We start from the raw sequence: 12,925 nt of genomic DNA, 5'->3' as shown, positions 1-12,925 counted from the left end.
AGAGAACTTAAAAAAGATCAGAAGGTACATCAAGAGTAAAAAATTCCCCACCTCTGTTTTTTCCATGCATTGTGTTTACAGTGTACACAAGGCTTCAGTTACAGCTGGAGAGTGTAAACATGGTTTTCTTTGAAAGCCTCTGCTCCTGGAGCTCCTGGAGCTCAGCAGCAGTGTGCCAGAGAAAGCCTAACATCATGCAGACTTTTAAGGAGCTTACACGAGACCGGAGCGTCTGATGCCAGGTAATACCTCTATTTATAGATGATCCTATTTTAAATAAAGAGGAGCTTGGGGTAAACATGAGGAATGTGAAATAGGGGGAGAGTGTGTGGGGGTGAAGGGGGGTGTGAGGGAGGTTGTTTACCCGAATCTACAGCAGGTTAGAACTGGACGAAAGGTTCTTTGTGTTAAGGGTCATATCCCGATCAGAGCTCGTCTTACACGAGGGACTCTGGTCCTTCAGAGCTCGTATTAATAAATAAACAGTCTAAATATAACAGATCAATATGATGTATATATTTATCCCCTGGCCAGTGTGAAGAACAGTGGACTGTGATTAGCTGGAAAGTTCATCCAGTTCCAGTTCCATCCAGAATGAGACTGCTCGAGTACACACTTCCTAATCACCTTACTGAGCTCCATGAAACAGTTTTGTGTGTGGTGTGACTTATATGGTGAATACAGTGATGTTGATGGATGGGAAGACACAAGATGAATTTGGAGACGAATTCGAATTGGAGATTAATGTAAATGAATATCTATCTATCTATCTATCTATCTATCTATCTATCTATCTATCTATCTATCTATCTGTCTGTCTGTCTGTCTGTCTGTCTGTCTGTCTGTCTGTCTGTCTGTCTGTCTGTCTGTCTGTCTGCCTGTCTGTCCGTCCTAGACAGACGGACAGACAGGCAGACAGGCAGATAGACTTTTATCATCATTGCATAGAGAGGTACACAGTAACAAAATTTAGTTTAGCATCTACAGAAGTGCAAATAAGATAAATATAAATATAAATATAAATATAAATATAAATATAAATATAAAGGCTTTGGGCAGTAAAAAAGCAGACTCTTTTGAACAATAGGAAAAAGAAGATTGATGGAGATGCGTTCCAGTGATGTGTACCAGTATAGGGTAGTTTACTGTAGTATGTTAATAACTTACTAAATTACAGTACATCATTTACAAAACAGAGCAGTTGACAGTACCATACTGTATTAACTTTACAGAATATATTTATGTTGCGCTTGGACGAGCGCCGGTTCGCGAGCAGAAGGCGGAGCCAGACATGCTCTGTTTCAGTGTCTAGGGAAGTCGATAAATCGTAAGAGTAAAGCAAACATAAAGATTTTCGCATTGCTATCAACATCGTGAGATCGGAAAATCATAAGGCGAACCATCGTAACTCGGGGACCATCTGTATTTATTTATTTATTAAAGAACAATATCTTTGTGAGAGTCATCTTCAGATGATTGTTTAGAAGCGACGTGAGGGAAGAGAAGAACATTTTACAGAATTCAATGTATCTAAAAACAGTTTTTGTGTCCTTTCTTTAATAGCAAGAACATATTTAATTGTTGGCCAAATCACTTGGGTGTAAGGAGAAGAAAATATTCTAGGCGTCTTTCCAATCGATGTCCTGACGTCCAGCTGATGACAGTAAATCCACCCAGGAATCTGTAGCTGATGGTAGTCTATGAGCTCATGTTTTAACTACTTTTTCCAGAAACACCAAGCCTGTGATGATGGATGGTGCGCTCACAAGATTTATTTCAACTCTGTGGGCTTTGTGGAAACACCGTGACAAATTTCCAGTCGATACAATGACTTACGGTGGTGAAGTAAATTGGCAGCTGACTTGAGAACTTCTTCCAGGTTCTCCAGTGAGCCTGTATTGTTCTCATGTTCCTGTTCGTAACACACCTGAACGCTCGTTAAGGATTACCTGGCAACAAGTCAGTTAGTAATTAAACCCTTAAACAGAAACAAATGTAGACCGGATTGATTACTTTCGGCTCAGAAAATGCCGAAGCGAGAAATAAGGCCAATACTCAATTTGTCATGTTTCTGTTGCGCTTATCTGATCTATTCCAAGTGAAGTTGAGAAGTCAGACCACAGTGTTTCCCAATCCAGCCATTATTAAAGAATTAGAGTTGGGAAAACACTGACAGAAACTAAACCAAGACTGGGAACTAAAATAAATACCTCACTCTATACATCTTACACAACGACACAACGTTCAACCTCGGGTGGAGTCTCAGATTTAATCCACTCTCTGAACACAGGCGCCAAACACAACACCACGGGAAAAAAACCAAAAACAAGATTTATTCTCTAATTTGTGGTCGTCCAAACAAAACAAAAATAGACCTACTTTAATTTTATAACTTCAAATCCGGACATTACACAGACAAACGCTTGTGGACGCCTGAACATAAGCTTTTGAACGTCCCATTCCACATTTGCTCGTATAATGAGCTCCGCTCTTCTGGGAAGATGTTCCACTAGATTTTGTGGCGATTCATTCACTTACATCGTTTATCTGTAATAAATAGACATTGGTGCAACCCAGATGAGGATGGTTTCCCTCTTGAATCTGGTTCCTCTCAAGGTTTCTTCCTTGTGCAATCACGGGGAGTTTTTCCTTGTCACAGTCTCCACCAGCTTGTTTATCAGAGACAAACTTACACTTATAAAGAACATCTTATTCCTTTTTATCACATTATCTGTCTATCTGCTTTGGGACCCACCACAAGGGTGTGAGTAAAGTCAGGTACTGATGGAGGTGAGAAGGTGAGGAGGTCTGGGGTGCAGTCAGTTTTCCATTTCATCCCAAAGGTGTTCAATAGGGTTTATAGCAGGAGATCTTTCACATCGTCCAACCCATGGAAAGTAGATCTTCATGGAGCTGGTTTTGGGTCCCCTAATTCAAACAGGAGAACATTTCATCTGATAACATCCAAAGAGTCCAAAAATGTCAGGTGTCCCAATACATATAGTGTAGTTGTTTCTCTTAGAAGAAAATGTTCATGATGACACAATGAATCTTGGTAAATATTTTAATTTTCCCTAGAATTCCACATGATATCACAGAGCTCCTATATAATTTTATATGATGTTATGAGATTTTGAGCTCGAAATGCATGAAAACCTGTCCACAGACTCTTCAAACACAATTGATTATTATTATTATTATTATTATTATTATTATTATTATTATTATTATTATTACTGAGACACTCATTCCTGAAGACTCCTCTTTCTGTACCAAACTCACCACAGATCTTTAAACTATCCAGACTTGGTGTGCCAAGACTTTTGTAACTTACTGGAATAACAGTTTTCCTGCTACAGAAGATCAAATAGGACAACATTTCTATTGATGTCTAATGAGATGTTCAGACTGTTCTAACTGCTCAGAAACCACCAAAACTACATCACTAAATTACCTCCAGATCTTCACTCAGTTCAGACCTTCACTTAGTTCAGACCTTCACTCAGTTCAGACCTTCACTCAGTTCAGACCTTCATCACACTGTTTTTCTTTATTTGATCAAACTTATGATTTTCTTGTAATTAATGATCAAACATCTCAAAAACTTCCAAAGACTCAACACACACTTTATACCATTTTCTATCAAACCCCCCCCCCCCCCCCCCCCCCCACACACACACACACACACACACTCTTTCTCTCTCTCTCTCTCTCTCTTATCCATCATCTGTATCAGTCTACCAGAAGCACATGTACACTCTTTCTCTCCATATTCCTTTCTATCAATTTACATGTATTATTCATCTATTCCATCTGTCTTTCCACTATTAACTCTCTCTCTCTCTCTCTCTCTCTCTCTCTCTCTCACACACACACACACTCTCTCTCTCTCTCTCTCTCTCTCTCTCTCTCTGTCTCTCTCCATTTATCTATTTATCTCACTCTCTCACACCATCTAATTTTCTACTTGTGGTACTCTAACTTTCTTTCTCTTTCTTTCTTTCATTTATTTTTTTCTTAATTACTTTCTTTCATTTTCTCGCTTTAATTTGATATTTTCTTACTTTCTTTCTTCTCTTATTTTTCCTTTTCTTGCTTTTGCATTAATTTATTCTTTCTTACTTTCTTATTTTATTTTTCATTTCTCTTTCTTTCTTTCTTTCTTTCTTTCTTTCTTTCTTTCTTTCTTTCTTTCTTTCTTTCTTTTATTTTTCCTTTTCTTTCTTTCTTGTCTAATTCTCTTGGGCCCTTAAGTAAGGCCCTGTAACAAGTGACCGTGTGCTCTGACCCCAGGTACCAAACATTACTGGAATATCTGAAACATGTCACTGTGCTATAAAAGAGCACGTGACACGTATAACACACCCTTCACCTTTACACGTTCACAATATTCACGTTTATTAATATCATTAAATGTATAATTATAATAAATGTTTGTGTACTGAAGTGTTAATTGGAGATGTTTGTCTGTGATCGTATGATGTGTTTTCTGGTTCTTTTGTTGTTGTTGTTGTTGTTGTTGTTGTTGTTGTTGTTGTTGTTGTTATTAAAAACACAGAACATTTCCACAGGACTATTTTTACATTTGATAAATGATTATGACTCAATCATAAAACGCCCGTGTTCTTCTTCTTCTCCACGCCTGTTCTCTTTTTCTTCTCCACGCCCGTGTTCTTCTTCTTCTCCACGCCCGTCTTCTTCTCCTGTTTTTTTTTTTTTTACTGCATAATTGAATGCATTTTTGGACCAGGCTTCTACATTGGCACGAGCATATACGTTTATTTGTACCTCATCATTTGACATTTATAACCAAATGTTCTTCCCGAAATTCCTCCTAAAAACACAAAGTTCTCAACCCGACTGATGCAACACCAGACCCCCAGGCCGCTGTCTTGAAACTAGGATTTCAAGTTGCATCATCCGCTTGGTAATTACATGCAAAGGCGCTTCTGACCAATAGAAGTGGAGGAAACGCTTGACGGACAGATTGTCGACCAATAGACAGCGGGAATGGGCGGGCGTGTGGTTCGGTGCGACATAGAGGGCTGTTGCACACGTGGAGTCGGAATGCACGACGCGGTGATTGGATGAATGAGGAAAGATCTCCGCCCCCGCGGATCCTGATTAGTTCAGCGAGCGGGCGCGTGCAGGGTATAAGAACGAACACGGGCGTGCTTGGTTTCATCATTCGGGTTGGAGAAGCGGAGCGGTGCGGTTTTAGCTGTAGCTTTTAAACACAGAAAAATACCGTAATTTATGTTTTAATCGTTAGCGGTAGTTGGGGGGAAAAGCCAAGCAGGCTGGCTGAGCTCCCGCTGAGCACGTTTTTGTACGTTTTTGTTTTTTTAACGCTCCGAGCGGCCAGAAATGGCGTTTTAATGCGGTAATGCGGCGACACTAAAGCGGCGGCAATGCACCAGGCAAACTATCCAGATCTGCGCAATTCCACCTTCACAACTGCCAAGCAGTTGGGCTCCGGTACCGTCCGCGGTATAGCGGTGAGCCAGCCGATACCTCTGCTCCTCGACCGGTGGAAGCTCACCCAGCCGACCCTTCCCGTTACCCCGCTGTAGCGGCTCGTTTTCCGGCTGGTTATCCAGAACATACTTTTTTTTCTCCCTCGTCATAATGAAGCCTCAGGACATCAAAACCGGCAGCCTGTGGATCTTTGGCTACGGGTCTCTGGTGTGGAAACCCGACTTCAAGTACAGGCGTAGCCTCGTCGGATTCATCCGCGGCTACAAGCGCCGCTTCTGGCACGGGGACACCTTCCACCGCGGAAGTGACGAAATGGTGATTTAGTATTTTCTTTTTAAATATTTGCTTGTTTGTTTGTTTTTTTTTCCTCTACGTTTCAATAACATGCTTAATTTATTTGTTTTTAAAACAGCCCGGAAGAGTGGTGACGCTCCTGGAAGAGGATGACGTAAGTGGCACTTTAATTTTTTTTCTCTAGCGCACGCCGCTGTGGCGTGACGTCACGCGCGACATTAGCATATTCATTAATTCGTCGCGCTTGTTTGCATATCAGATTGATAAATTTTTTTTTGTTGAGTTTGATTATAGATAGAAATGCAGGATTTAACTTAAAGTAAATTCTTGCAAATTTATATATTACATATTACACACGTGCACAATAATGCTGATCAGTGATTTGGTTATTGAACAGTGGTGATTTCGTTATTTAAATATTTCCTGGAAAATGCTAAGTGTGTTGTAAATATTCTGCTCGGGTGTATGAACCGTTTCCTCTTTCCTGTGCAGACGTGCACCTGGGGTGTGGCCTTCGAGGTGACCGGCTCCCAGATTGAGGAGTCCCTGGCCTACCTGAACATACGTGAAGCGGTACGAGGGGGTTACGGCACCCACATGGTTGAGTTTGTCCCACGTGACCAGAGCCAGCCCTCAGTCCAGGCCCTGGTCTACATCGCGACGGAGGACAACCCCACCTACCTGGGTCCCGCCAGCACGGACGAGATCGCCGCTCAGATCGCCGTGTGCAGAGGGAAGACGGGTTACAACATCGAGTATCTGCTCCGTCTGGCCGAGTTTATGAGGCAGAGCTGCCCTGGGGTCGACGACCCTCACCTGTTCTCCATCGAGAAGGCGTGCCTCGCCGTCATCAGGCCTTTACTGCTCGCGGCCCAGAAGTGCGCACCTGCTGTAAACTAAACCACCTGTAAACATTACTGTAACGAGTACCTTCATTTTACCTTCACTTAAACATTCTGTTACTTTGCACTCCAGACCTCACGGTTCAGTAAACCCTTTGTTGTAAAAGGAAGTCCATTGTTTATTTTAAATAAAGGTGTTTTCAACATGCAGCTGTGTGTCAGAGTGATTTATATTTCACAGCTGTCGAGATCTGTGTTCTGATTGGTCAGGAGGCTGTAACTGCATTTTCCTATAACAAAATAGAAACTCAGTTATGTTGCTGTTTCTAAGGTAACTGCTACAAAGGGGGGAGTAAAAAGTTTTGAGTAATCCTGAGTCATCAAATTATTTATAACCATGTGACCCTGACTGTTTTTAAATGTCAATGTTCACTGGTTCCTGTTTGTACTTGCAATCACTTACCTGTTGAACACACTTCATATCCACACTCTGAAACAGGAACCACTCTGGACTTGATTCCAGATGAACCACGTGCACACAGAGCGAGAGAAACCGGGAACCCTGGAAGTCCTGTGTTTACACTCTGCTCTGCACATCAGCTCAGAAGGAACAGATAAAGAGGAAATGTGGATCAGTGGTTCATCTTCTCATAGCTATAAACCCATGTACAACACTTTAGAGCAGGGGTCACGTGTGTGCAGTATGCCGTGAAACTGCGGTGTGAATTTACATATGCAAATGAGTGCTACAATTCAATGAATATCAAATTGATTAAATTTTGATCGGGTGGTGGTTGTTAAAAGAGATAGAGGACGAATATGTGTTAGGGCTGTCAAAATGACAAATACAAAGTTGAGGTGATTATTATGTTTAATTATTAAACATTTCCTTCCCAGACCAGTTCTGCAGTGACCTGAACATAATTCTCCACTGATTCTGTATTATGGTTGAGTTGAGTTTTCAATATACATTAAGAAAATAATGTTAATTCATTACCTGGAATGATTTGTGGAAAGAATTGTCTCGTGTGATTTGGAGAGTGATATTTATGCTCAGGACTGACTGGGCATTTTTCCTCCAACGACTGCAAGGATTATTTAATACAACTGGAAATGCCACAAGAGCCCAGAAGTGAAAGATTGGATTTTATATATTTAGATTTATATTTAAACACTTGGGTGACGCCCCTTTATTCAGAACTTATCCAGATTACAAAGCAGAAAATAGTTAGAAAGAGATTTTATATATTAATTTACCTTTTTCTTTTTCGGCTACTCCCATTAGGGGTCTCCACAGCGGATCATCGGTCTCCGTACCCCCCTGTCCTCTACATCTGCCTCTTTAACACCAACTACCTGCATGTCTTCCCTCACCACATCCATAAACCTCCTCCTTGGTCTCGTCTCCCTCACCTTGTCTCCTAAATATCCTACATGCGCTGTCTCTCTAATGAACTCATTTCTAATCCTGTCCATCGTCGTCACTCCCAATGAACATCTCAACATCTTCAGCTCTGCTACCTCCAGCTCCACCTCCTGTCTTTTACTCAATGCCACTGTCTCTAAACCATACAACATCTCAGGTCTCACCACAGTCCTATAAACTTTCCCTTTCACTCTCACAGATACTCTTCTATCACAAATCACTCCTGCTATCACTCTTCTCCACCCTGCCTGCACTCTTTTTCTTCACTTCTCTAACACACTCTCCATTACTTTGCACTGTTGACCCCAGGTACCTGAACTTCTCCACCTTCTCCACCTCTTCTCCCTGCAACCGCACCCCTCCACTGCCCTCCCTCTCATTCACACACATGTACTCTGTCTCACTCCTACTGTCTTTCAATCCTCTTCTCTCCAGCATGTACCTCCACCTCTCCAGGCTCTTACTTTACTCTTCCTTCAAAATCACTTTACACCATTTGTCTTTCCATCCACACCATGATAGAACAGTTTGAACCCACCTCCAATGTTCCTGGCCTTACTCCCTTTCCACTTGGTCTCCTGAACACACAACATATCTACCTTTCTCCTCTCCATCATATTAGCTCCCACTCTCCCTTTACCAGTCATAGTACCAACATTTAAAGTACCAACCCGCACCTCCACTCTCCTACACTTCTACTTTTCCTGCCGTCTCTGTAGACGTCTTCCTCCTCTCCTTCTCCTCCTTCAGCCAACAGTCGCCCAATTTCCACCGGTACCCTGCAGGTTAACAATTCCTGTGGTTGTCGTTGGTAACCCGGGCCTCGACCGATCCTGTATGAAATTCTGATTAGTGATCCGCATATTTGATTTTAGATTTTTTACGCTGGATGCCCTTCCTAACGCAACCCTCCCCATTTACCCGGGTTTTATTTACACTGCTCAAAAAAATAAAGGGAACACTTGAACAACACATCCTAGATCTAAATAAATTATATATTCCTATTAAATACTTTGTTCTTTACATAGTTGAATGTGCTGACAACAAAATCACACAAAAATTATCAATGAAAATCAAATTTATTAACCCATGGAGGTCTGGATCTGGAGTCAGAAATTGAAGTGGAAAAACACACTACAGGCTGATCCAACTTTGTAATGTCTTTTAAAACAAGTCAAAATGAGGCTCAGTAGTGTGTGTGGCCTCCACGTGCCTGTATGACCTTCCTACAACGCCTGGGCATGCTCCTGATGAGCAGTAATGGCAGTCAGGCTACCTCTGGCGAGCACATGGGGGGCTGTGCGGCCCTCCAAAGAAATGCCACCCCACACCATTACTGACCCACTGCCAAACCGGTCATGCTGGAGAATGTTGCAGGCAGCAAAACGTTCTCCACGGCATCTCCAGACTACGTCACGTCTGTCACGTGCTCAGTGTGAACCTGATTTCATCTGTGAAGAGCACAGGGTGCAAATCTTGGTGTTCTCTGGCAAATGCCAAACGTCCTGCATGGTGTTGGGCTGTAAGCACAACCCCCACCTGTGGACATTGGGCCCTCATACCACCCTCATGAAATCTGTTTCTGACCGTTTGAGCAGACACATGCACATGCTCCTCCTGTTCCTCCTTGCACAAAGGCGGAGGTAGCGGTCCTGCTGCTGGGTTGTTGCCCTCCTACGGCCTCCTCCACGTCTCCTGATGTACTGGCCTGTCTCCTGGTAGCGCCTCCATGCTCTGGACACTATGCTGATAGACACAGCAAACCTTCTTGCTACAGCTCACATTGATGTGCCATCCCGGATGAGCTGCACTACCTGAGCCACTTGTGTGGGTTGTAGACTCCGTCTCATACTACCACCAGAGTGAAAGCACCTCCAGCATTCAAAAGTGACCAAAACATCAGCCAGAAAGCATCAGAACTGAGAAGTGGTCTGTGGTCACCACCTGCAGAACCACTTCTTTATTGGGGGTGTCTTGTTAATTGCCTATAATTTCCACCTGTTGTCTGTTCCATTTGCACAACAGCATGTGAAATTGTCCCTCAGCATTGCTTCCTAAGTGGGAAGTTTGATTTCACAGAAGTGTGATTGACTTGGAGTTACATTGTGTTGTTTAAGTGTTCCCTTTATTTTTTTGAGCAGTGTATATATGCTAATTTAAATATCTTTTAGTCGTGGTATGAAGACCGCTACAGACTCGGACATGATGTGGAAGTTCGTCACTTGACAACGTTTGTGTAGGTTTCAAAGTCGGCGCTTGTGACGTTCCCACGCACATCATACCAGAAAGGATCGTAAGCTTAGGTCACATGACTCAATTACCTTACCAGACATCTTTAAGATGAAGTCTATGCTTTTTATATACGGTTTAGAAAATGTTTACGCTACATCTCATCACCTTGCCTACACAGGAGGATGAGGAGGGTTCCACCAGAACAGCATCCTGAAGATCCATGATGTTACCGTGGAGGCTCAAACTCACCAACCATGAAAATGGATTTGGAATGTAATTAATCTAAACAGTTTGCTACAACGGCTTTGGTGCTGCAGCTGCTATGAACAGTTTTACATTCTGGATGAAGTTTTATTCACTCAAACCGTGTGTGTGGACAGTTCCACATCCTAAAAGGAAGAAGGATGGAGACGCCAGTGATGCTGAGATCCAGCTGAAGTCGAAAGTTCTGAACTTGAGTAGAAAAATTTATTACTCTTTAAACCTCTGGTAAAAGCGCTTTACAAATAAAACTGTATTGAAATGAAGAACTTTTAGAGATAAGGATAAGGAAACCCCTTTTTAGAGTCTGGTTCCTCTCAAGGTTTCCTCCTCATGAAGTCTCATGGAGTTTTACACCATTGGCTCTCTCACTCATTAGGGATAAAACCTACAATCTATTTATTTCTATAAAGCTGCTTTGGGACAATGTTCATTGTTTAAATTGCAATTTCTTGCCCTGCTGGTGGTTTCCACACATTACAGCACAAATAAATAAATAAATAAATTAATTAATAAATTAATTAATTCAAATAATAATAATAATAATCCGTTATCTTTAAAACGAAGAAAAAAAACAAACAAATAACCCCAAATAAATCGAAGCATTTGAAACAATTTTATTATTATTGTTATAATTATTTCGGATTGACTCCACGTTAGTAAAACAGCACTTTTCTTCCTCTCGTATGTACACGGTGACCTATAAAAATAGACAAGCATCACGGGAGAACGTCTGAAAAGATTGCGAGACTCCGCCGCGCTATTTACAAACGGCTAGACGAATAACGGCGCTTTAGAGACTTAATAAGCACCCCCCCCCCCTACACACGCCTTTTCACCCAAAAAAATTTATAATAATTAACACCGGTGTCACGAAAAAATGATGCGAATTCAAAACGTTTTAAAAAATAAACAGCTCCGTTACAATTTACACAAATCTTCATAAATTAACGTTTTTTTTTTTTTTTACCCTTTCATTTTCTTTTTAAACTCAATTTATGATACATTTTACATCGATCCAAGCCTTTTTTTTTTTTTTTTTTCCAGGTCTGAATTATTCCACATTTGGCAAAATATAGGATTTTTTTTTTCCACATTTACATCACCTTCATTCACACACCAAAGAAAAAAAAACAAACTAATAATATAATGATGTTTTGCTGAAGCGGATTGTTTTTTCCCCGTATGAAGACGGATTTTGGCGTTCGGCCCGATGTTCGAGTATAGATCGTATTTCCTGTATATTCATGTACATTTGTTCGAAATGTTCTTGCAAAACAGCAGGAAGAAAAAAAAAGAATTTTATTAAAAAAATATGAGTAATGGGTGGTGGAGAAGTGCAAAACTACAGGAGAGATGCGTGAAATTCTCGTTCATACTGATCCTAACTCGGATTTTCTACTTCACAGTGACTACAGACCCGGTGAAATGATTTTCCGTTCCCTCATACCATGGAATATCTCACATTCCCAAACTAAAATCCTGCTATCGTCCTCCTCCACCATGGCCGTGGCTGCTCGGAGCTTTGCCCCTCTTGGACTGGGGGTGAAGGAGGTGTGAGCTGCCGTGTGGAAGAAGCTGAGCGCCTGAGCCCAGAGACGAGCCCTTACCCCCGGGGGACGACGTGCCCACAGGGACGAGCGCCACCGAGGCTGGAGAGCGAGCCATCGCCGGCTGCAAGGAGCCAGAAGCAGCAGCAGCAGCAGTGATACCTGAGAGAAGAGAAGAGAAGAGAAGAGAAGAGAAGAGAAGAGAAGAGAAAGTAAAACAAACGTCACATGACTTATTATAAGTGTTCCACTGATTCTGATTGGTTTATCGTTTCTATAGTAACAGCTCTTTTAAATATAAACAAGTATACAGCAAAAAAATCTATCTGTCCGTCCGTCCGTCTGTCCGTCCGTCCATCTTTCTAGGCAAACATTGTTCCTTGTATCCATCTTTCTATTTATCTCACTTTCTATGCATCCATGCCACCCTCTTTTCATCCATTCTTTTTTCAATTCATCCATCTTTCTCAGTATCAGTCTTTCTATGCATCCATCCATCTGCTCTATCTCTCTGTCTATCCATCCTTCTTATCCTTGTTGAGAACCCCACCTTTAGACACGCTGTATCCGTACGCTGCGTACGCTGCAGCAGAGGCAGCTGCTGCTCCGGCCATCGCTCCAGCCATCGCTGCTGCACTGCCGGCTGTCGACTTCCTCCCTCGCCCCTTCCTGCTCGCACACTTCCCTCCAGTCCCCGAGCCTTTGGGTCGCCCCCGGCTACGAGCGGCTCTTCCTCTGCCTGGACTCGACACGTCTAGAGAAGAGACGCCTGCAGGACGAAACGCCCGGGTTTAAATTGACACAAAATATTTGAACAAGTTTCTCACTTTATATAAAAATAA

The 12,925-nt window shown here is 42.1% G+C and overlaps 2 protein-coding genes and 1 long non-coding RNA gene across 3 annotated transcripts in view; 2 read left to right on the top strand and 1 right to left on the bottom strand.

The window, feature by feature from the left end:
- LOC310738005 overlaps positions 1 to 12,925 on the top strand; it is a 347,605-nt gene that overhangs the window by 269,270 nt on the left and 65,410 nt on the right. The window lies entirely within an intron of this gene.
- On the top strand, positions 5,187 to 6,824 carry chac1 (ChaC, cation transport regulator homolog 1 (E. coli)). Its single transcript, XM_083562789.1, has 3 exons — positions 5,187 to 5,793; positions 5,891 to 5,926; positions 6,265 to 6,824. Exons 1-3 carry the CDS (start codon positions 5,629 to 5,631, stop codon positions 6,670 to 6,672), a joined length of 609 nt encoding a protein of 202 aa, XP_083418915.1. The 5' UTR covers positions 5,187 to 5,628; the 3' UTR covers positions 6,673 to 6,824.
- Positions 11,139 to 12,925, bottom strand: part of ino80 (INO80 complex ATPase subunit) — a 42,395-nt gene continuing 40,608 nt past the window's right edge. The window contains exons 35-36 of the mRNA XM_083562587.1: positions 12,634 to 12,852; positions 11,139 to 12,245 (exon numbers count right to left, since the gene is read on the bottom strand). Coding sequence (XP_083418713.1) covers positions 12,019 to 12,245; positions 12,634 to 12,852 — 446 coding nt within the window. The 3' untranslated portion in view covers positions 11,139 to 12,018. The remainder of the gene's footprint in view (positions 12,246 to 12,633; positions 12,853 to 12,925) is intronic.

Source organism: Silurus aristotelis (genome assembly GCF_946808225.1).
Source record: "Silurus aristotelis genome assembly, chromosome: 15".
NCBI lineage: Eukaryota > Metazoa > Chordata > Actinopteri > Siluriformes > Siluridae > Silurus > Silurus aristotelis.
This window is presented reverse-complemented; position numbering and strand designations above follow the sequence as displayed.